The 22,213-nt window shown below is 44.0% G+C and overlaps 1 protein-coding gene across 2 annotated transcripts; it reads left to right on the forward strand.

Annotated features, from left to right (window-relative positions):
- The first annotated feature begins 13 nt into the window (after nucleotides 1-13).
- Nucleotides 14-19,376, forward strand: NEU3 (neuraminidase 3). Of its 2 annotated transcripts, XM_040964262.1 has the most exons (4): nucleotides 14-49; nucleotides 7,607-7,722; nucleotides 12,223-12,434; nucleotides 17,138-19,376. In XM_040964262.1, the coding sequence occupies exons 2-4, from the start codon at nucleotides 7,659-7,661 to the stop codon at nucleotides 18,203-18,205; spliced, it is 1,344 nt and encodes a 447-aa protein (XP_040820196.1). In that variant the 5' UTR covers nucleotides 14-49; nucleotides 7,607-7,658; the 3' UTR covers nucleotides 18,206-19,376. The 2 variants fall into 2 exon arrangements, with proteins under 2 accessions (XP_040820196.1, XP_040820195.1); XM_040964261.1 differs by lacking the exon at nucleotides 14-49 and having other exon boundaries at nucleotides 7,429-7,722.
- The last annotated feature ends 2,837 nt before the right edge of the window (nucleotides 19,377-22,213 follow it).

Below are 22,213 nucleotides of genomic sequence, written 5' to 3' on the forward strand. Positions count from 1 at the left end.
TAGTTTTGATGGATGAAACAGAACAGCAAGGGCCATGGTGTTCCACCTGGTATGGATTCTTTTCATTACAAGGCTGTTTTATTGGTCAGAGGCCCCTTGAGACAGGGTCACTGTAGACCCAGACTTTGCAGTGGTAACAATTACAACAGCATTCAGTATTTACTTTGTGCCAGGGAGTGCTTCAGGTACTTACAACATATTTTAGAATTAGGATTCTGAGAATTTGGTACTGTGACTTAAATTTTAATTTTACATCAAGAGAAAGACAGAAAGCCCCCACCTGCTGGGATGTCACTTCCAAAATGCCGACTAAGACTCCCTGGCTGGCGCTGAAACTTGGAACCAGGGATTTGGCCTAGGTTTTCCTGAGCAGCCATCATCACTACCTCCCAGGATCTGCATTAGGAGGAAATGAGATTCAAGAGCTGAGCAAGGTACTGAGTCAGGCCCTCAGATATGCGATTCAGATGTTTTAATCAGTAGGCCAAGTTATCCCTAAGGGAAACTAAGACAAAAGTTGAGTGGCTTGCTACCTATCTTGTTAATAGACCTGGAATTTAAGCCTGCGTATTCTGTCTCTAGAGCTTGTTCCTGCAATGATGGAACTGCAGCATCTTTCTTAGTACTTTTTGGGCAAGATCAGAAAAGAACTGGGCATATGCCCACATCTCTGACCTTTAGAAATATGAACCCTTACTATCTTCAACAAGTGCGATTACAGCTGGGCCTATTTCCTCAAACCGTTCAGGTTATTAGATATTATCATGAACACATTTCCTAATTCACCTGGGAATGTTGCCCTGTCTAGCACCACACAGTGGGGGATAATGGGACAGCACTGAATGGAAAGATGCAACTTTGGATTCTGTAATGTATTTCCATAAGCTTTGGGTAAGTGACAGAATTCTGAACTGCTCGTTTCCTCTTTATTTTCTCCTCACCCCCTACCTTCCAAAGATAAATCTGATCCTGTGAGCTACTTCAAGGTTTTGGGAATGTGTCATTACACATTTGTATTATTACAACGATAAGTTATTGTTAACATGGTTGGGATCCAGGGTTTGTGGATATAGCTGTGAATAGCCTTTTCTGTGCGGTCATTGATCCTTAACATTCGCATAAATAAGCCTTTAGCTTTGTTTTTGCCTGCTAATTCTAGGTTGTCGTGTCCTATAATTTCCTTTATGTTTTAGATTTAAAAAAAATTTTTTATTATATTTTTGACAATCTTTGCATAGTTAATTAGGGTAAAAAGGGTCAAGGGCTTTAGGGAAGTGGGTAAGACTATTATTTCCATATTGTTTCCTTCATGTATCTGAGGTAAAGGGTGATATTGAGGGAGAAGCCCCACCCAGTTTCCCACCCACCCCAAGTCCCGGATGTGGGGCATGCTCTGAGATACTTGCTCCAGTGGTTTTGATAGTTCACCAGTTGTGAATCGCTGCCAATCTCGCCACTCCAAGCACGATGAGGTCGTTGAAGAATCCACTGATTGATACAGTCCCTCATAGAGTCTCCATTTGCCCAGTATTTCACTGCCAACAAATAGCTGAGTTGGTTGGTTGACTTGTTCTGTCTTCTGTCTTTTCTTGGTTAGGGTTCTGAGTCCAGCATTGCAATTGGGGAGATCCCAAAAGAAACTTAGAGGTATCCCCAAACCAGATTCTTCTGTGTTCTAACAAGCACAGGTCCCGGCAGAGTCCATCGCCCCAATCAGCTGGTGGTTGCAATTGCTGGGTTGGTTCGGTTTTTAGCCCTGACTTCCACTGGAACCAATGAGTGTTGCAGTCCAGCCTGGTTCTGCCCAGCACGTACTCGGCCCTCACATAAACCAGTGGGAGCTGCAGCCTAGTCAGAGCAAACTGCAATAACCCCCTCCAGGCCCGCCTCCTATCCTGGTTTGCCAGTATGTATAGCATCCACATCCCATTTTGCTCTCGTACATGTCAATGGGTATTGAAGCTTAGTTCTATCTAACCAGCTCAACTATCCAGCCCTCACGGATGTTGTTGCGTGCCTCTCTAGCCACTCCAGCCCCTGTCCTAGTTTTCGTGCCCTCCCATAGGAGTGTTAACCCAAGAGGGAGGAACCCACTATTTCCCTCCCAGGTCTCTCTCATTCTCGGTTTATGTACTCTTCAGGTGGTTCTGGCATTTGACTTGACAGAATTAGCCCCCAGTGCCACCTTCTGCCAGCTGAAGCCCAAACAGCCCTCACCCACTCTAATTTATGCTTGCACCAGTACGAATAATCAGCTCTGCCTGGCTTTTCCCTGATCTAGTCCACATGAGGTCCACAGGTGTTGTAGCCCTGCTTAGTCTGGTCTGCCCCCATCCCAGCCCATGCTCTCCAGTGGGAGTAGCAGTCCGGCAAGGGGACCATCCCCTATTCCCCCTGCCGGCTCTGCCCCCTCCCTTCCTGGTTCTCACACGTGCTGGTTGGGTGCTGCTGTCACATCCTGTACAGGCAACCTCCCCTTGGCATTCCGTATTGTGCACTGGTTTTTGTTGTGACCGAACCTGGCTCAACCCACAGTTTGTTCTGGTGCTCAGATTTGCCAGTGGATGATGTGAACTGTTTCAGCCTGGTCTGCCCCCGACCCATGCCAAATGTATGCCAGTGGGAAACTTTCTATGGCCTCTTCTGGGCTGTTTCCTATCATGCTTCTTGCTTAGGCTGTTACATGTTTTTAGAAACAATCATTGTGTTTCAGAACAACATTAGGGAATGGACAAGGTTGGTCTCACCATTGTGGCTTTGGAATTAATGTGTTATGTTTTTTATTTTCTTGACCATTTTCAGTCCAAACGTGTACTTTTTATTGCCAAAAGCCTCTTAACAGTGGGCTGACAATTCAAGTATTTGGTGGACTTTTCCATTCTTCCATTCACAATTTTTTGAATGCCAGGAAATCATTTTTAAAACAGTGGATTCAGATTTCTGACTCCACCTTGTTACTGCATCCTGCTTCATATATTTTTGTAAGGCAGTGTACATGGCTGTCCCTGGAAAGCATTCACTTCCTCCTGGCTGCTTAGTGAGTGCTAATCAAAAGATGGTGGTTGAAGAGGAGAGGAGGAAGTGGTTGAATAGATGTATTTTGAAATGTTGGTGTTCTGCTGTGACTTTTTGGGAACACTGTGTTTTCTCTCGGGTTTCGGAGACCCATCTATATTCTTGGGTCATTGCCCAATCAGTTCCAGTTCAGCCACCTGGATTCCCTTGTTGTACTGACATTGTTCTAGATCACAGTGATTAGAAAGAGTCACCCTGGAGCCTTTCTCTAGAAGGAAGGTAGCCTGATGTAACTTTCTAGCTGTTGAAAATGCCCTAATCTTAACTGCTGCTGCATTTGCCATCCCCCACTGGGTCACTCTAACCACAAGTGTTAACGGCTGTCTGCTTCAGCTCACTGCAGAGCGTGTCAAACAACAGTTGTTCTTCCAGTGCCTGCACCTCTCACTCAACACACATCACAGTTTCCCCATATTTCCTTCTTATTTCTGAACAAATACTATTTGGCTGGTGACACAGACACATAGTTACACTCTCTGTCCTCAACCAGTCTTTCCATTAACCACACTGGTCTCAATTCTGAGTGAGCAAGGGACTGACACATTAGAGACACCTGTGAACTTGTCTCCAAGTGATCTACGTCCCACATGTCACTTTCTTGCCAGGGACACATGGCCCCTAGAGTATACTTGTTTGGAAGCCAAAAAACTATGAAAGGCACAGTGTTTTAGCTCTTAGGGAGTGTCATGGCTTCCTTTCTCAGGTGTTTAAAGAAATACCATGCCTGGAACCTAGTGTCCTCACTTGGGAGATCAGCCTACTCATAGTTACCTAGAGTAATTTGCTGGAGGAGTAACTGATCATTTAAGCACGTGCTGCAGGTGATTGTCTCTATCTTGACATCCTATTAAAAACGTTGGTCATGAACTGTGTTCCTAATTTTAGCTGATATCATCTCATGCCTAGAAGATATTTAGATCAGCCTCGAGTTAGTGGTCAGATGATTATGGGCAATAGCAGCTCATAACGTCCTCCTGTGGACCACTAATACATCCTGCTGTGCCTAGGGAGGTTAGCATACTGAGTAGTAATATATAGCATGTATCTATACTTCCAATTAATAGTAGGATTCCCAATAATATTTGTAATTATGCTTTTACATTGTTACTATGTTTTCTACCTTTTCCTGTACTTGCCATATCATGATACATTTATAGATCAGAAGGTTAAGCTTGTAATGGTGAACTGAATGCTTGTGTTATTATAATAACCTGGAGACAAATAATAGGAAATTATAGAGAGGGAAGATGGGGTGGGAAAGGGATGAACTTCTATGCTTACAAATCTATGTCATGGAAAAAATAATTTAAAAATATATTCAATAATTTGCAACAGGCCTGCAGATCAGCCAGCCCCGACCATTGATGTGTTTCAGATTGGGCTTCCTGGGAAGCACCCTCTGGAAGGGAGTCTAAAGGTGTTTGCTAAGCAGCACTTCTGGAGCCAGTGCTTGTGGAAGAGTGAACAGTGCATGTGAACCATGCAGGAGGAGTTGAGAGTTATAGAGAAAAGGAGAAACATTCCATCTACTGGTTCATTCCCCAAATGGCTACAGCAGGGCTGGAGTTAAACCAATTTGAAGCCTGGAGCTAGGAGCTTCTTCTGGGTCTCTCACGTGGGTTTTGGGGATTAAGGACTTGAGCCACCCTCTGCTGTTTTCTCAGGCCATAAACAGGGAGCTGGATGGGAAGTGGAGCAGCCAGGACACCAACTAGCACCCATATAGGATGCCAGCACCGCAGGTGGAGGATTAGCTTGCTATACAACTGTGCCCCTACAATGACCATCTTCATTGACTGCCTGGGTTGCTCTGGCACTTAGCTGGAGCAGAATAGCTAGATGTATATGCCCTCATATTAGATACTGGATTTTAGGCATGGACGGACCTGGAACGGGGCAGGACTTTGGATGAAGCAGCTGCCTGTGGCTGAGGCAATCTCTGAAGAATGTGATAGCTGCAGGCTCTCCTGACAGTGCTTCCAACACTGAGGCAACATGACTTCACGGAGGGGAATCGAGGAAGTAGTACCAGTGTTCATCACACCCGGGAAGCCGAGCCCGCGGTGGCAGAGGCTCAGCCTTGGAATGAAGCCCTGACAGGCAGCCGTTTATCATGCTAGTGCAGGGGTGATGTGTGCGTGTCGTCTTGGGCTAAGTGAAGTCCTTCTGTCAGGCCTTTAAAGGGGAACCAACAGTGATCCTCTATTTCCTGTTTTTAGGGTTATTCATTGGAATTACACTATAAGGAAGAACTATGCCTTCCAAAGTATTCAATTATGTTAACACAGACTCCTGTTTCATAATCTAGGACTATCGATATTTATTTTCCCACCCAGTGGGTTCCAGTGGTGGACACTAGGAGCTCTTCTGGTTAGCACCTGAGTTGTTTCTTCTTCTTCATGGTGCCCTAAGATGTTCCTATTTGTGTTTTTCCCCATTTTGCTTCTAGAATCAACATTTTTTAATTCTTATTACAAAGTCAGATACACAGAGAGGATGAGAGACAGAGAGGAAGATCTTCCGTCTGATGATTCACTCCCCAAGTGAGCGCAACAGCCGGTGCTGTGCCGATCGGAAGCCAGGAACCAGGAATCTCTTCCAGGTCTCCCATGCAGGTGCAGGGTCTCAAGGCTTTGGGCTGTCCTTGACTGCTTTCCGAGGCCACAAGCAGGGAGCTGGATGGGAAGTGGAGTTGCCAGTACTAGAACCGGCACCCATATGGGATCCCGGGCGTTCAAGGTGAGGACTTCAGCTGCTAGGCCATGCCGCCGGATTTTCTTAAAACATAGCTACTATGTCATTATCACTCTTTAAAAAATTACACTTTGGGGCTGGCATGGTGGCATAGCAAGGTAATACTGCCTGTGACATATGGGATGCTGGTGCTGTAGGCAGAGGCTTAGCCTACTGTGCCACACACAGTGCTCTCCTTTGTGTGAGTGCAATGACTCAGATCGCTTTAATCCTGTCCTATTAGAAAATTGTGCCAGTTCTTCACCAAATGATTTCAGCAGCCACCAATAGTTATCTAGATTATTTAATCAGAAATTGCAAACTGGTGAAATTCTAATTCTGTCAAAACTTTTGACAGTTATTGGTTGAGTATAAAGAACTTCCCCTTCATCAACTATTTGGTTACTCTGAAACACAGTTTGCATGATAAAAGCAGAAGAAAAGCTTCATTCTTTAGCAACCTTGGAGGTAACCAAAAAGAATCACTTCTCTATAACATCAAGTGTGAATCTTTTGCAGTCATTTTCCTTTTGTTGCCTAAATTCCCACATACATGGCCAATAGGGTCACTTTTTGTAGGTTCTTGTCTTTTTGACTGATCCCAATAGTCATTGTTTCCTTTCATAGATCTGAAACCAGCTATTTTCCCAGGGGTTCCTGGATCCTTATAGGAAGAAATAACAATATTTATTATTTGTGTTTATTGCCACTGGGTTAGTCTGATTCTGGCCCCGCCTCCTATGTTCTTTGGAGGAAAGCAAAACAAAATCTCTTTGCTTTTGTGAGCTCTTTATGGAACCAAAGAAATTCCATACATATGGGTAATCGTCGCTGCATCATGAAAGCAAACTTAAGAAAAGTTTTCATTTCCATGTCCTGTAAGTTAGTAGCCTTTCCCATTCCTTCCTCACACCTACTTTAATTGCTCTTTGCCTAACTCCTTTATGTTGCCCTTGGCTTCGAGTGACTTTGGTCTTCGCCGTTTCATTGGGGTAGGAGGAACTTTGTCTCCGTGACCGTGATACAGAATGATCTCGGTGCCTTATAACAAAAGCGTGCTAAGGGTTGTGTAGACACGAACATCTCCAACATATTACATATCCAGTGCACAATAGCATTAGAAGCCTCCTCGAAGGCCCGGAACCTTTGCTACCGCGTCAGGCCATCCGGCAACCAATAGAAGCGCGGTGGTGTGAACAAGCGGGGAGGGACAAGGCGGCTGCGCTGGGGGCGGGGCTGCGGCCGGGGCGGGGCTGCGCCGGGGGCGGGACTGCGCCGGGGGCGGGACTGCGCCGGGGGCGGGACTGCGCCGGGGGCGGGACTGCGCCGGGGGCGGGACTGCGCCGGGGGCGGGACTGCGCCGGGGGCGGGACTGCGCCGGGGGCGGGACTGCGCCGGGGGGGGCGGGACTGCGCCGGGGGCGGGGCTGCTCCGGGGCGGGCTGGGGACGGGGACGGGAGCGGGGCTGCGGCCGGGGCGGGGCTGGGGACGGGGCTGCGCCGGGGCGGGGCTAGGCCGGGGGCGAGGCTGCGCCGGGGGCGGGGCTGGGGACGGGGCTGCGCCAGGGCCCGCCCCTAGGGGCGGGGCGATCTGTCAGCAGCTCTGCCGGAGGCCTGGCGTCCACGCAGTTGCTCCTTGGCCTGCCTTTCGGGCTCGGGCTTTCGGGGTGTCCGTCGCCCTCCTCCTCAGTCGCTGTCCGCTCTGCTCTACCCTGGGTTGATTTCGGGCGTCCTCGGTCTGTTTCCCTGCCCCTTCCCCGTCTCCATCGCTCTAGCTGTTCTGTTCTCGGTCTTTCCAGAAACTTGGTGCGGGTCATCGCTCCGGCACTTCTGTGTCTAGTGCCCGCGCTCATGGAAGAGCCCCTGGCGTCCAGCTCTGACTCCAAGCCGCCCGAGGAGCCGGGGGCCCGGGCAGGTGAGCGGGAGTGGGAAGGCAGAAGGGCTCGCTCCTACGCTGCAGGGGACCGGTTGTTGAGCAGCGCCATCCGTGTTTGGAAAGTAGACACCGGGGAATTTTGGGTCACAGCCACCCTGCCAGGTTCCATCTGACAGCCAGAGGCTATTCTTGGTTGCTCTGGTTTTTATTTTTATTTTTTTGCCTTTCCTCTGAAGACAAATTTACACGTTAGAATGAAGATGAAGGGGGCGCTGAGACTGAATCCCGTTGTCAGGAAAGGGTGCTCAGCTGTCAGAACTTGGGAGACCTGGGACTTGGCCCGGCTTTGCCATGTCCCACTTCCTGGGGCAGGGGTCAATGGATAAATTTGAAAGTGTGGAATTACACTGTGACTGTAGCCTAACAGGTGATAATAATCCCGCTTTCCGTGGTAAACTAACTTGCTAATTAACCGTCAAAGCCAGTTCAGACTTCGGAGCTCTTACTCCAGAATGGTCTCCCAGCAAGGAAGGACTTCACCAGAAGATGATTATACAGAGCAACAACTGAGCACTTGAATTCTTCACCAATACTAACAAGTCAGAAGCAGACCTATCACTGATCCTTCACGGTCCTTAGTTCCCAGCCTGTAGTTTGTGTGAAATAGTTTGGGAGTCAATGTGAGAGCCACCATTTTATGGTATAGTGTCCTCAGCAGGATCAGCATAATCACAATTAATAAACATTGTTGGTAATGACTACTGTTAGAGCAGTAAGAGAGTTCCACGTGCAATTGTGACAACATCAAACTTTTTAAAAGATAATTAACGACTTCTTTTGTACATAGAGCTTTCAAGTTTATGGAGCTCTTTGAAGTAGTTCTTTTTTTTTTTCTTTTTTATAATGGTTTAAGGTAAACATTACCTACAGAGATGGATACAACACATAATAAAGATCAGAAACACTAACTGAGTCATAGAATACAGTCTGCAGTGGTTGGTTCAAATAACAATTTTTTTTTTTTGAAGTAGTTCTTGTTGATGCTTTAGGGAGGCCAAGCCAAAGGGCGAGTAACCAGCTCTAGGTCAGACAATATGTGATGGAGCTGGGCCATGAATCTCCCACTTCCTCTTCTTTCTCTTTGCTTGCATCCTTCCACCCTACTCCCTGCCTATGCTGTGCCCCATTCTTTTTAGTCCCTGGAACATTCCTGCTTGGATGTTAACTAATGGTCATGTGTTCGCTGGTGATTCATAGTGTGGTGTAACTCAATATAAGTATGAAAACTCGGAAGAGTTTAAAGTGTGATCTCTTCCAGAGGTAAAGAGGGATTTAAATACTTTTAGCAAATAGAGCTAGCTTCTGAAAAATGCATGGCTAGGCTATTTTGTCTTTGCGTATACTTGCATAAACATAGCTAATACAGTCTACCTCATAGCTAGGCCATGTGAAGTATATAAATGGTACAGTCTGGTGCTTCTAGGGCTGTGAGAAACAAAACACAAAATCAAATCAAGCACTAGAGAAAATAATGCTTTCAAGAAATTCAGAAAATATGAGATGTAAAGGCTTCTACCAGTGTATCACTACAGTTTTTATTTATTTATAGGCAACTTATTGAAGGAGCACACCTAAGATAACGAGGAAAGGTTAAATACATAAACTAGTAACATAGTCAGCTACTATTTTTCTCAAGTATTGTGACCTATCGGTGACAGTATATGCTGTACTTATAATTTTATATGATTAGCCATGCACAACACACAAGTAATACATTGCAAATGCTGTTAACATGGCAAGACATCACTAGATGATAGGAATTTTTCAGCTGCAGACTATCATTATTGGACCTGCTCTGTTTGTGTGTATGTGTGTGGTTTGCGGTTATGTGGCATATGACTATGTCTTTATTATCACTCACAGGAGTCAAGAAATAAAACTAGAGTACACAGGGATTGATAGCTTAAATGTAAGTGTCATATGCTCATGATGTGTCATAGATCTTGTCATATTAGCCTCTTTTAAAAATATTATTTATTTTTATTATTTTAGATGATGTAAACATAGTTGATTAGAGTGGGATGAATCAGGGATTAGGGAAAAGTGGGTGTCATCATCGTTTCCAAGTTTTCTGCTTTTTCCTTCCTGTTTTGGTGGGGTGAGAGATAAGGGGAGAAGGCATACCCAGCCACCCAACTACCCCAGTATCCAGGGATGCGGAATGGACACCTGGTATCAACCCAAGGACTCAATGTGGCACATACCTGTGGCCTCTTTTTTTTTGTTGTTTAAGATTTTATTTTAATTTTTATTGGAAAGTCAGATTTGCAGATCTGGTTTACTCCTCAAGTGGCTGGAACGGTCAGATCTGAGCCAATTTGAAGCCAGGAACCAGGAGCTTCTTTTGGGTCTCCCACATGGGTACAGGGACCCAAGGCTTTGGGGGTCATAGCTTTTTTTTTTTCTTTAACATTTACTTATTTGAAATGCAGAGTGGCAGAGAGAAAGAGACAGAAAGAGAGAGAGAGAGAGATTTTCTATCTGCTATTTCACTCCTGAAAGGGCTACAATGGCTATGCCTAAGCCAGGAGCATGAAACTCCAACCAGATCTCCCACGTGGGAGAGTACTTGGGCCTCCTTCCATTGCTTAACCAGGTACATTATCAGGGAACTTGAACATCTAGGATGCCTTGGTGGGGTTCTAATGTGGAATGCTGGTGTTGCAGATTGTGGCTTAATGTGCTGTGCCACATCACTGGCCTCCTACACACAGCTTTTATATCTACCTCTCGAGCCTCAGTGAGTCACAAAGCTCACTGTTTTCTGTTGCCTGTAGCTTTTGACATCCACTCTCTCTGTCCTTCTCTGGTTTTACATCTCAGTTGGCTTACTCTGATTTTCGAGATCCAGTTCACTTCTCACAGTCACTCAACACATATCTGTTTCTAGGTATTAGGGGTTCAGTAGTGAATAAAACAGACATATCCTGACTGTTTACAGAGCTTCTATTTTGCAGTATGTATTGACCACGTAAAAGGTATGAGACATCAGAAAGTGATAAGTGATGTGGATAACTGAGTGCGAGGAAGGGATAGGGATGACTGGAGAACTGTGGAAGGCCTGGCTGATTCTGAACAAAGCCAAAGGAGTGGAGCAGAGCTCTGTGACTGTCTGAAAGCAGTCTGCCTCAGGCAGAGCAAGGAACTGTATGAGACAGGAACTCACTTGGCTCAGTTACTACTTTCTCCAAAAATCCTTCCCAGAGACGGTGAACCTAACAGATGCTCCCTTTCTGCTTTCCAACCTGCTCTTACATTTACCTGCAACATGGCACCTGTTGCTTCATGTTTCCTTTGTTCCTACACGTGTGTGTTTTCCTCTCTAGGAAGTGGGTTTCTTGAGAACAGGGATTTCTGATTTTTTTTTTCTGTCTCCTCCATACCCACCTTATGGTCTTGAGGTACCTAGAAATACTTATTTAAAAAAAAATGAAGAAGGTCTTACAGCTGGTTCTTCTACCCCTGGTCACATTTAAAATGATTTTTAAGGTTTGAGGGAAACACAAGTGTACACTTGGTTTTGTCTGCTCAACTTCCTACTGGGGCCTCAGAGAAGCAAACCACTTGGCTTTCCTGCAGGAGAGTACTGGGAGGCCTCCGTTGTCAGCCTTAAGAGAGGCTGCTTTTCCTGTCAACTGATGGATAAACTGTAGTAAACCGTTTGTGGTTGTATTTGCAAGAAAGTAAGAAATCCCTAGGGACTTTGAAGCCAAGAACAAACTGTGCCAGAAAAGCAGCACAGACAGCTCCTTGACATGCCTGTCGCAGCCCTGCTTGCTTGCTGCCCTCACCCAGAAGCTCGGGCGTTCAGAAGCCTGCCGTCACAGCAGATGAAGCTGCCGGTTTGCGTGGGTTAGACTCTAGTTACAACTGAGACCGCTATGTGAAGCTAGGTTTTGTGGAAATTTGAAGCCACTGATAGGGTGATCTAGCTGGGGAAATCTTCCTATTGACAAAGAAAAATGATGAAGAAGGCTGTCTTTTATCTTAGACTCCAGTATGAGCAAAAGATTTCCCTGGAGAATTGTTGAGTACAGGTATTCACTTGGAGGGATCTAGCTGGTCTGTATTTATATTCCTAGAATGATTTAGAAACCATATGCCAATAAATTGATGTTAGAAACCATCCCTGACTGGTTATACCCTTGGCTGCTTGACAGAAACAAATGCAGAGCCTCTCTTGGGGGAGACACCCTGACACAGGCTCCATAGGATTCCCCCAGATCCTGAAGAACAGGCTTATTACATGAGGATGCATATTGCTTGCTTTGTGCTATTGAGACCAGGATGGTACGTATATATGTGTGTGTATGTGTGTGTGTGTGTGTATATATATATACAAAAATAAATAAGTAGCAAACATCTGGGTGTGCCTACGCCTCCCTTGTGCTCTCTAGAATTAAATTTGATAGAGCAGAAGTGGTATGCGGCCAGTATCTGGGTATGCACATGTACTGAGTTGTCTTACTGTCCTTACAGAGGTCCTGGAAGAAGTGACATCATGTTCCTTCAACAATCCTCTGTTCCAGCAGGAAGACAAGAGAGGAATTACCTACCGGATCCCAGCCCTGCTCTACGTGCCCCCTGCCCACACCTTCCTGGCCTTTGCAGAGAAGCGCTCCTCGGGCAGGGATGAGGATGCTCTCCATCTGGTGCTGAGGCGAGGGTTGAGGACTGGGCATTCAGTGCAGGTGATTCCTTATCCCAGATCTGGGCCTGGGCTTCTGTTTTCCTCTACAAAACTCAGAGCACATCAGGGGCTGTACCTTTTCCCATTGGTACAGAAAAAATATATGGCGGTCTAAGGAAGAGAAACAAATATAGTACAAACAATGGCTCTGAGTGCTTGTCGTGTGCACACTGGATTGTCACAGCATCTCCTTGCCATGCAGGCTATTGTCTATTTTGTGTCACAGACAAGGAAACTGAGGCCTGGAGTGATTGCTGTTCAATCAAGATTGTGCAGCTATAATGTAGAAGTGTGTACTGACTTCAAATTCAGTCTCAATTTCTGGAAGTCTCAATTCAAATTCAGTCTCAGTTTCATGGTCCATTCAGATTGAACTAACATGTGGTATGATTTCCGTTTCTCTTGCCTTTAATCTTGGTAAGTCATTCAGGAAAGTAAACATTGCTAGAGCAGTTTTACTGGTGAGGAGTCCTTATGCTCAAGAGGTAAGTAACTTGTTCCTTTATTGCATGGTAGAGGAGTAGCAGTAATGACCACACTGATACTAAATGTTTTATGTGAGGTCCATATTTGTATCCCCATTTTACAGGACAAAACTGGGCTTGAGAATGAAAGAACTTGCTTTAGACACAATATCTAGTGAGTAGAATACCTGGAATTAGAGTTCATGGCCTTAAGTAGTATACATTTTTACTCTATTTTTAGTGGAGAAAGAATAGTGACAACTCTTGGTCTGGGAGCTGCAGGGTTATTTCAATCTCCTGTTTCCTATTGTTGCCTTCTCACCCAGAGCTGGCTGATGTGAGGATCAAAGGAGAAAATGGTTTTATTAAAAAAAAATATGTATAACTGTATCTCTATACCTCTTTCTATATATATACTTCTGTAGTAGATACTTTAATCCCCTTAACCTGCCCTACTTTCCTATCTACAGATGTTTGAAATCTCACCATTAATGCTTTGTAATAATGTGCTGTGCTGCTATGGCACAAATGATGTTCTGCTATTCATCATTACCAGCAACCCCTTTCCTTACTTTTGATGACATTGGTCCATGTTTCCCAGTGGGGAGATTTTTCACTTAGGGAATTTCCAATCCCTACTCTTCATCTTACATTGTCACGAGTTTCCCCACGGTTCCCCAGTCCCTGACTTCTGTTTTTATAACTGTCTTCTACAAAGCTTAGAGTTCCAGCTCTTTCATTTCCTCCAGGCAGTCGTTTCCTCTGGTCATGTCACTCTACTTTCTGACTGACAACTGTTAAGCACTTTTGGTCAGACCTCTGTATATAACCCTGACACCATGTGGTCATGGATTCACAAACATGTTCACTTTAATTCATTCTCTCTCATCCTTATTTTATTTATGCTCATCCTTTGATTTACTTGATTATAGAGTCTTGAAATGAGAAGACTCATTAGTCAGACTTCTTTCCCAATATAGAAATTGTCTGTATTATGCTGGTAGCTACTAATAGCTTAAAGGTAACTAACAGCATGGTTTTGGAGTCAGTCTAAGACTGGTTATTCATTGGTGTGTGACCTTTGACATCTTCCTGATACTATCGTCTCTTTTTTTGAAAGATTTATTTTTATGGAAAGTCAGATTTACAAGAGAAGGAGACGCAGAGACAAAGATCTTCCAATCCACTGGTTCATTCCCCAAGTGGCCACAACAGCTGGAACTGAGCTGATTCGAAGCCAGGAGCCAACAGCTTCTGGATCTCCAACATAGGTGTAGGGTCCCAAGGCCTTGGGCTGTCCTCTACTGCTTACCCAGGCCTCAAGCAGGGAGCTGAATGGGAAGTGGAGCAGCCAGGACTCAAACTGATGTTCATATGGGATTCCAGCTCATTCAAGGCAAGAACTTTAGTCACTAGGCTACCATGCTGGGCCCTGTTCATATCATCTGAAAAAGGAATCACTAGCAGACATTACAGAGTAACAATTCAACATTATTCACTTTTCATAAGGGATCTGACTGTAGAAATCTACAAAAGTAACAAAATCCTGGGGCAAATAAATTTCATTTGTTTGTTTTTGAAAAGGCAGAGCTATGAGAGAAAGAAAGGGAAAGAGAACATGCTTTTATCTGCTGGTTCATTCCCCAGATGCTTGCAAGAACCATTGCTGACCAGGCCAAAGCTGAGAGCTAAGAACTCCATGTGGGTCTCCCATATGATAAGGACCCAGGAACTTGAGTCAATATGTACTGATCCCAACGTGCCCATTAGCCAGAAGCTGGACTGGAAGCAGAGTAAGGACTCAATCTCAGTCACTCCTGATCTGAGATACAGGCAACCCAAACTGGAGTTAATCCACTGTGCCACAACACCTTCCCTCCCTGGCCCCCATCGCTTTTAATGAGATGATCTCTATTTCTTTTTAATCACCCATTGTTTGTGTTCTAACTTTTGGGGCAGTCTGTACATAGTACAGATAAAGTACCTTTTCCAGGAAACAGTTTTCTGAGCCACCTGGAACCAGAAGCTGTGCCCTCAGAGTCTTCTATTTTCTCTGCTAAATAGCTTCAGTTCTTCTAGTGACTTTTTAGGCCACAGTCCTATTTGAATTTTGATCCTTTGGAAATTATGATTACTCTCTTTGAGATCTAGTCTGAGGTGTCAGTGTCCTTATACAAAGTGTAAGACTCAGAATTGAATTTCAGACCTCAAGGTTAGACTGAACATCTCAGCAGCGAGGAGGACTGGCCCATCTCCTATCCTTTGTATGCAGCCCGATACAAAGTGGTGTCAACTTCATGGGCAGCTCCTTCACATGGTTGACTAATACTGTGTAGAAGGTCAGGAATAACCCTCCAAGTAGGTTTTTTTTTTCATTTGTTTTGCTTAAAATTTTTAAATTGTGGAAAAATATATTTAACAAAATTTATAATCCTAACAATTTTTAAGTGTACAATAGCATGAAGTATATGCAAATTGTTGTACCACCAATTTCCAGGACTTTTTCATCTTTCAAACCTGAAACTCTACATCAGCTTCCCCACATCTGCCCCACTTTCTGCCCTCTCTAGCCTCTGGCACTATTCTATGCTCTATATTATATTTGAGTACTCGATACCTCTTATAAATGGAATTGTACAGAGTTGCCCTTACTTATCATGATGTAGTTTTCCTAGGTTTCATCCTTTGTGTAGCATATATCAGAATTTTCTCCCTGTTTAGGGCTTCATGATATACCTTTGGATATATAAACCACATCATGCTTATTCTTTTTTTATAGATTTATTTATTTTTATTGGAAAGGCAGACATACAAAGAGGAGGGGAGACAGAGAGGAAGATCTTCCATCTGATGATTCACTCCCCAAGCGGCTGCAACAGCTGGAGCTGAGCCAATCCGAAGCCAGGAGCCAGGAGCTTCTGGGTCTCCCACTCAGGTGCAGGGTTCCAAGGCTTTGGGCCATCCTTGACTGCTTTTCCAGGCCACAAGCAGGGAGCTGGATGGGAAGTGGGGCAACCTGGATTAGAACCGGTGCCCAAATGGGCTCCTGATGCATGCAATGCGAGGACTTTAGCCACTAGGCTACCACGTTGCGCCTGGATGTGCATTTTTGTTGGGTATCTATTTAGGTACATAACTACTGAGGCATTGCAAGTATGTGTATTTCATATCAGTAAAAAAATGCCAGCCAATTTTCTTGGGTGCTGGTTGAAGGGGCTGGTCTGCTTCAGTTTCATCTTTTTTCCTAGGATGTAGTCCTTTATGGTTTCATCTTAAATCATGCAGGGTTTACCAGGGTCTTGGTTTTTATCCTCTTACTCTCAAAAGATGATCAAAAGAATCACTCAGTGTCTCAGCCTTTCAGTGACCTCTCTGAAAATCTGTAGGAACTCTCAGAGGAAAAGGGGACTTGAAACACCAGGCCATTGCCTCTGAATGAGCTCTCAGTTCTTGGGCTATAATTCAACATTATTTGCTCTCTGATGTTCTCAAACATACATATGCTTTGTTCTAGTTCTCAGTGGAATGATTCGTCCAAATACTAAGTTTGTTGTAAGCTGAAGTTCCTTCTTCCACTCTTATTTGAGAGCAAGCATACAATACATACTGGTCTCTGTTCTGCTTTACTTATTCAATAACATTATGAAAATTTTAATATCATCAATATATGAAATGTCTTCCTCTTTCTTTATTTCTTGTTTCTCTACCTTCACTCCTTTCTTTCCTTAATCTCTTTTTCTTTCTCTTTTTCTTTTCCTTCCATCACTCCTTCCTTCTTTCCTTTTCTTTGTAAAAATATTTAGCTACTATCATGTGCCAGACATTGAAGATAAAATCTTGTGTACCATAATTTCTGAAAAATTTTTAATTTTATTTGCTAGCTAGAAGAGAAAGAGTTCTCCCATTCACTGAATTACTTCCCAATTGCTTGCAGTGACTGGGGCTGGGCATCACTGAAACCAGTATCTGGGGATTCAGTCCAGGTTTCCCAGATGGATGACAGGGAGCCAAGTACTGAGCCATCACCACTGTCTCCCAGGGTGTGACTTAGCTGGAAACTTCAATCAGGAGCCAAAGCTGAAAGCTTAAACTCAGGCCAATACAATGTGGGATGTGGGCATCCCAAGCAGTGTCTTAGCTGCTAGGCCAGATATCCACCTTCCTGTTTTTTTTTCTGAGCCTTGTATCTTCCTATGAATATCTCACACCTCTTCTTTCTTCTTTACCTTCTCTTGTCTAGTGGGGGCCCCTGCAGCCACTGATGGAAGCCACATTGCCTGGACATCGGACCATGAACCCCTGTCCTGTGTGGGAGCGGAAGAGTGGCCGTGTGTACCTATTCTTCATCTGTGTGCAGGGCCGTGTCACTGAGCGTCAACAGATTGTATCAGGCAGGAATGCTGCCCGCCTCTGCTTCATCTGTAGTCAGGATGCTGGCTGTTCATGGAGTGAGGTGACAGACTTAACTGAAGAGGTCATTGGCTCAGAAGTGAAGCACTGGGCCACGTTTGCTGTGGGACCAGGTCATGGCATCCAGCTGCAGTCGGGGAGGCTGGTCATCCCAGCATATGCCTACTACATCCCTCATTGGTTCCTTTGCTTTCAGTTACCATGCAGAACCCACCCTCATTCCCTGATGATTTACAGTGATGACCTAGGGAGCACGTGGCACCATGGCAGGCTCATTAAGCCCATGGTGACAGTGGAATGTGAAGTGGCAGAGGTGACTAGGAAGACTGGCCACCCTGTACTCTACTGTAGCGCCCGAACACCCAACAGGTGCCGGGCAGAGGCTCTCAGCACTGACCATGGTGAATGTTTTCAGAGACAAGTCTTGAACACACAGCTCTGTGAGCCCCCACATGGCTGTCAGGGTAGTGTGGTGAGCTTCCGGCCTCTGGAAATCTTACGCAGGAGCCAGGTCCCTAGTGGCAAAGATATTCCAGCCAGTCAACAGAACCCTCTACTGGAAAGTACTCTAAGGCTGAAGGAAGAAGCTAGTATGCCATCAGAGTCATGGCTCTTGTACTCACACCCAGCCAATAAAAAACGAAGGGTCGACCTAGGCATCTACCTTAACCAGAACCCCTTGGAAACAGCCTGCTGGTCCCAGCCCTGGATCTTGCACTATGGACCTTGTGGCTACTCTGATCTGGCTGTTCTGGAGGAAGAGGGCTTGTTTGCATGTTTGTTTGAATGTGGGATCAAGTGGGAATGTGAGCAGATTGCCTTCCGCCTGTTTACAGACCGAGAGATCCTGAGTCACATACAGGCAAGGGACACCAGCCCTGATAGGAACCTGAATTAATAATTGGCATATGTTGCAACTTTCTATGATAGGGGGTGGCAGCCTCAGTCAGAACAACAGAAGTTACTGAAGTCTACATAGAAACCAAGAAGTTACTATTCTGCTCCCTACCTTTTTTTTTCTTTCCCATTTCTCCCCCTATAAAGAACAAACTGAAAAATTTGCCTTAAGTAGCTAGGCAATGGAAATAGCACTGAACTGAGAGTTACAAGACCTTGATGTGGAAATGGCTCGGGTCTCCATCTATAAAACGAGAGGATTAGTTCTGTGATTTTGTCTTCCCATCTGTATGTAAAAAAGGTAGAGTGTCCAGATGCTCCAAGTCCTGGATGCATAAAGAACTCTAATGCCAAAGTGGAACTCAAAGGACTTATCTTTTTATTAGTTTGCCCCTCACTCAGTGTCACATGTCTTGGCAAGAAGGACGATCTAGAAGCTGTCTTTCATTTTTAATAAGAAAAGTACTCACACCCTCCTCATCATGCTCCAAACTTTGCAGACACTCTATCCCAGAAGAATGAAACAGCAGAGTCATGAGGTCACTTACCTCTCTAGCTTTGCAACTCTGCTCAGACTTCCCTTCCTCATCCAGAAAGCCATATTTCCCAGAAAGAAAAACAAGAAGTGCAATGCTAGTAGTCCTTGATAATGATGCTTTTGATGTCATTAAACTGACATCAGAATGAACCTGAAATTTATTTATTAGGATGGGTCCTAATGGAAAAAAGACTTGGGTTAGGACTTTGAAACATTGGATGAAAGTTATCACAATCTGTGCCCTCAGGTTGCTCATAGTTTAAGAGGTTGGAAGAGGGAAAAAGTTCAAGAAAAGAAATGTAATTGGGTATACAGATTGTAGATGTTGGGCTATACCTTGGGATGGTGGTAGCCCCTGATGTCACTGTCTTAGTTGCATTTTGAGTCGGCCTGGATCCATCAGCCCAAGGGTTTGTCCAGATTGCTGGGTTTTCCCTGCATCTCTTTTTCTCAGTATTGTGTCCTGGGCTAGCTACCCCTTTCTCAGCTGAGAAGGTCTTAACCATTGGGAAGGTCACTGGATTCTCAGTCTTCTGAAATCAGTCCTATTTATTTGGAACTGCTTGTGAAGTAGGAAATCCTCTTTGCTTAAGAGGGCCCGGCGTGAAAGCCTAGCAGCTAGAGTCCTCGCCTTGAATGCTTCAGGATCCCATATAGGCACTGGTTCTAATCCCGGTGGCCTCTGCTTCCCATCCAGCTCCCTGTTTGTGGCCTGGGAAAGCAGTCGGGGATGGTCTAAAGCCATGGAACCCTGCACCTGTGTGGGAGACCTGGGAGAAGCTTCTGGCTCCTGGCTTCGGATTGGCTCAGCTCCAGCTGTTGCAGCCGCTTGGGGAGTGAATCATCAGATGGAAGATCTTCCTCTCTGCTTCTCCTCCTCTCTGTATATCTGAGTTTCCAAAAATAAATAAATAAATACATAAATCTTAAAGAAAAAAGGAGTTTTGGAGATGAACTTAGCCACTGTTGGGTCTCTCTGATGATGCTAGAATGATTGTTCCTATCTTATTGCATTTCCCAGACTGTTATTGTGTCTGAAATTCTATCACTATTTATATTATATGTCCCATTTTGGGAAAATAATGCCTTAAATTGATATCAGTACTTTTGGTGCTTGGTAATGAACGTGGAAGCAAGTCATATTAATGGAATGCTGGGGGTTGCAGTTATGCCAGTCAGGTGAAGGAAAGTACCACTGGATAAAAATGAAGATTCACTTTCCTTACTTCAACATATTGTTTAAGTCCATGTTTTGTTGTTGCTATTGCTTGTTTGTTTTAGATTTATTTATTTTACTTGGATGTCAGAGTTAAAGAGAGAGAAAAAAAAAGAGAGAGAGATAACTCCCATTCACTGTTTCACTCCCCAAATGGCTGCAATATCTAGAGCTAGACCAGTGTGAAACTGGGAGCCAGAGCTTCTTCCAGGCCTTCCATATAGGTACTCTAAGGCCTTGGGCCATCCTCTGCTCCTTGTCCAGGTCATAAGCAGGGAGCTATATCAGAATTCGAACAGCCAGGACTTGAACCAGCACACATTAAATCCATGGTTTTTTTTTTTTAACTTCTCATTCTTCAAGGTTAACTTTATTATTTTTTAGCTTCTTTTTAATAGTATTATTATCATTTTATGAATGTTCCATAGGCCCTGGGATTTCCCTTACCCCCATCCAATGCCCTCTCCAGCCACTGAGTTCTCCTATATTATTATTCCTGTATTATTACTGTAGTATAGTTCTTCATACGCAGTCATGTGTCCATCACTGTGGGCATGGACAGTGACAGAGTCCAGCATCCTATTGTCAAGATATAGTTAACAGTTTCATTGAGAGTCTATAGTTAATCTGGAAGTAGAGATGCATACTGCATTGTGTCCTTACATCTGGATATGATAGTCTGCATTACATAGTTACTGTACATCCCCTTGAATGAAAAGCAACAAAACCAAATCAACAACAAGAACAAAAAAAAAAAAAGAAATTAAAACTGCCATGAAGTTAAATAACTTGGCACTGAATGACAAATTTGTCATGAAGAAATAAAAAAGAAAATCAAGGACCTTCTTGAAGAAAACGATGCTTCTGTATGATCTATAACTCAGTGAAGAATTTAAGTGTTTTGAAGAGATGCAACTAAAAAAACTAGTAAAAATCCATGAGATATAATTTCTACTGATCTTTTTTGATGGGACATGTCTCCTGTAGGCAATAAATAGATGGGTTTGTTTTTTAATCCAGTCTACTAATCTATGGCATTTGATCAATGAGTTTAAACCATTCACATTCGGGGTTAATACAAATAGGTGATAATTTGGACCTCTCATTTTAGCAATGGGTTGTTTATTGATTTAGTCTTCTGTTGTTTTTTTATTGAGATGTTCTTCATATTTGCCTTAGATTTTGGTGGGTGCTATTCCTCTTTGTCAAGAGAACATCTTCAAGTATCATTATAGGGCAGGTTTGGAAGAGGCATATTCTTTTAACTTTTTTTTTTTTTTACTGTGGAAGAATTTTATTTCATTTTCAAAGACAAAGAAAAGCTTTGCTGGGTATATTATCCTAGGCTGACAATTTTTTTCTTTTAGAATCTGGAATATGTCGCTCCATTCTCTTTTGGCCTGTAGTGTTTCCTGTGAAAGATCTCCTGTGAGTGTGATTGCCATTCCTCTATATATCAACTGATTTTTTTTTCATGTGCACATTTAAGGATATCTTGCTTATGTTCAATTGAAGAGAGCTTGATGATCATGTGTCATGAAGATCGCTTCAAACCTATTAAGAGTTCTGTGCCCCTCCTGGACGTTATATCCCAAATCTTTCTCTAGATTAGGAAACATTTCCCTTATGATTTCATTAAATACATTTTAAAGATTTATTTTATTTTTATGGCAAAGGCAGATATACAGAGAGGATGAAAGACAGAGAGGAAGATCTTCCTTCTGATGATTTACTCCTCAAGTGACTGCAAAGGCTGGTGCTGCACCGATCCGAAGCCAAGAGCCAGGAACTTCCTCCAGGTTTCCCATGTGAATGCAGGGTCCCAAGGCTGCTTTCCCAGGCCACAAGCAGGGAGCTAGATGGGAAGCAGGGCAGCCAGGATTAGAACCGGTGTCCATATGGGATCCTGGCACATTCAAGGCAAGGACTTTAGTGGCTAGGTACTGCGCCAGGTACTAAAGTGACTTTTAAGAATTCTGTTAGCTTACAATTGCCAAAATAGACTCCCCAATTCTCAGTTAGGATCATCCAGTCATCCATGTTACATTAATCCAAATACTTCTTCAAAAGTGATACATAATGTAGAATACTTTCTGTTGTCATTCTTTGGTATATAATCATTTATGGTTCCCTACTGATTGCTAAAAGGCTGTTTACATTTAGTGTAACACATAGGATTTTCCGATTGCTGGCTGAATTAGTGCATAATCACTTCCTTCAGCTTTCTTTTGTGAAGCCCAAAATCAAGGGAAGAC

The sequence above is a fragment of the Ochotona curzoniae genome, unplaced genomic scaffold (genome assembly GCF_017591425.1).
Source record: "Ochotona curzoniae isolate NIBS_2020 unplaced genomic scaffold, NIBS_Ocur_1.0 scaffold_3223, whole genome shotgun sequence".
In the NCBI taxonomy this organism is placed as follows: domain Eukaryota; kingdom Metazoa; phylum Chordata; class Mammalia; order Lagomorpha; family Ochotonidae; genus Ochotona; species Ochotona curzoniae.

Excerpts from the sequence above, each read along its gene's own strand:
- NEU3 (XM_040964262.1), top strand. The coding sequence starts at position 7,659 with ATGGAAGAGCCCCTGGCGTCCAGCTCTGACTCCAAGCCGCCCGAGGAG. Across the intron at positions 7,723-12,222 it reads GGAGCCGGGGGCCCGGGCAG|AGGTCCTGGAAGAAGTGACA; the intron begins GTGAGCGGGAGT and ends CTGTCCTTACAG. Across the intron at positions 12,435-17,137 it reads GGACTGGGCATTCAGTGCAG|TGGGGGCCCCTGCAGCCACT; the intron begins GTGATTCCTTAT and ends TCTCTTGTCTAG.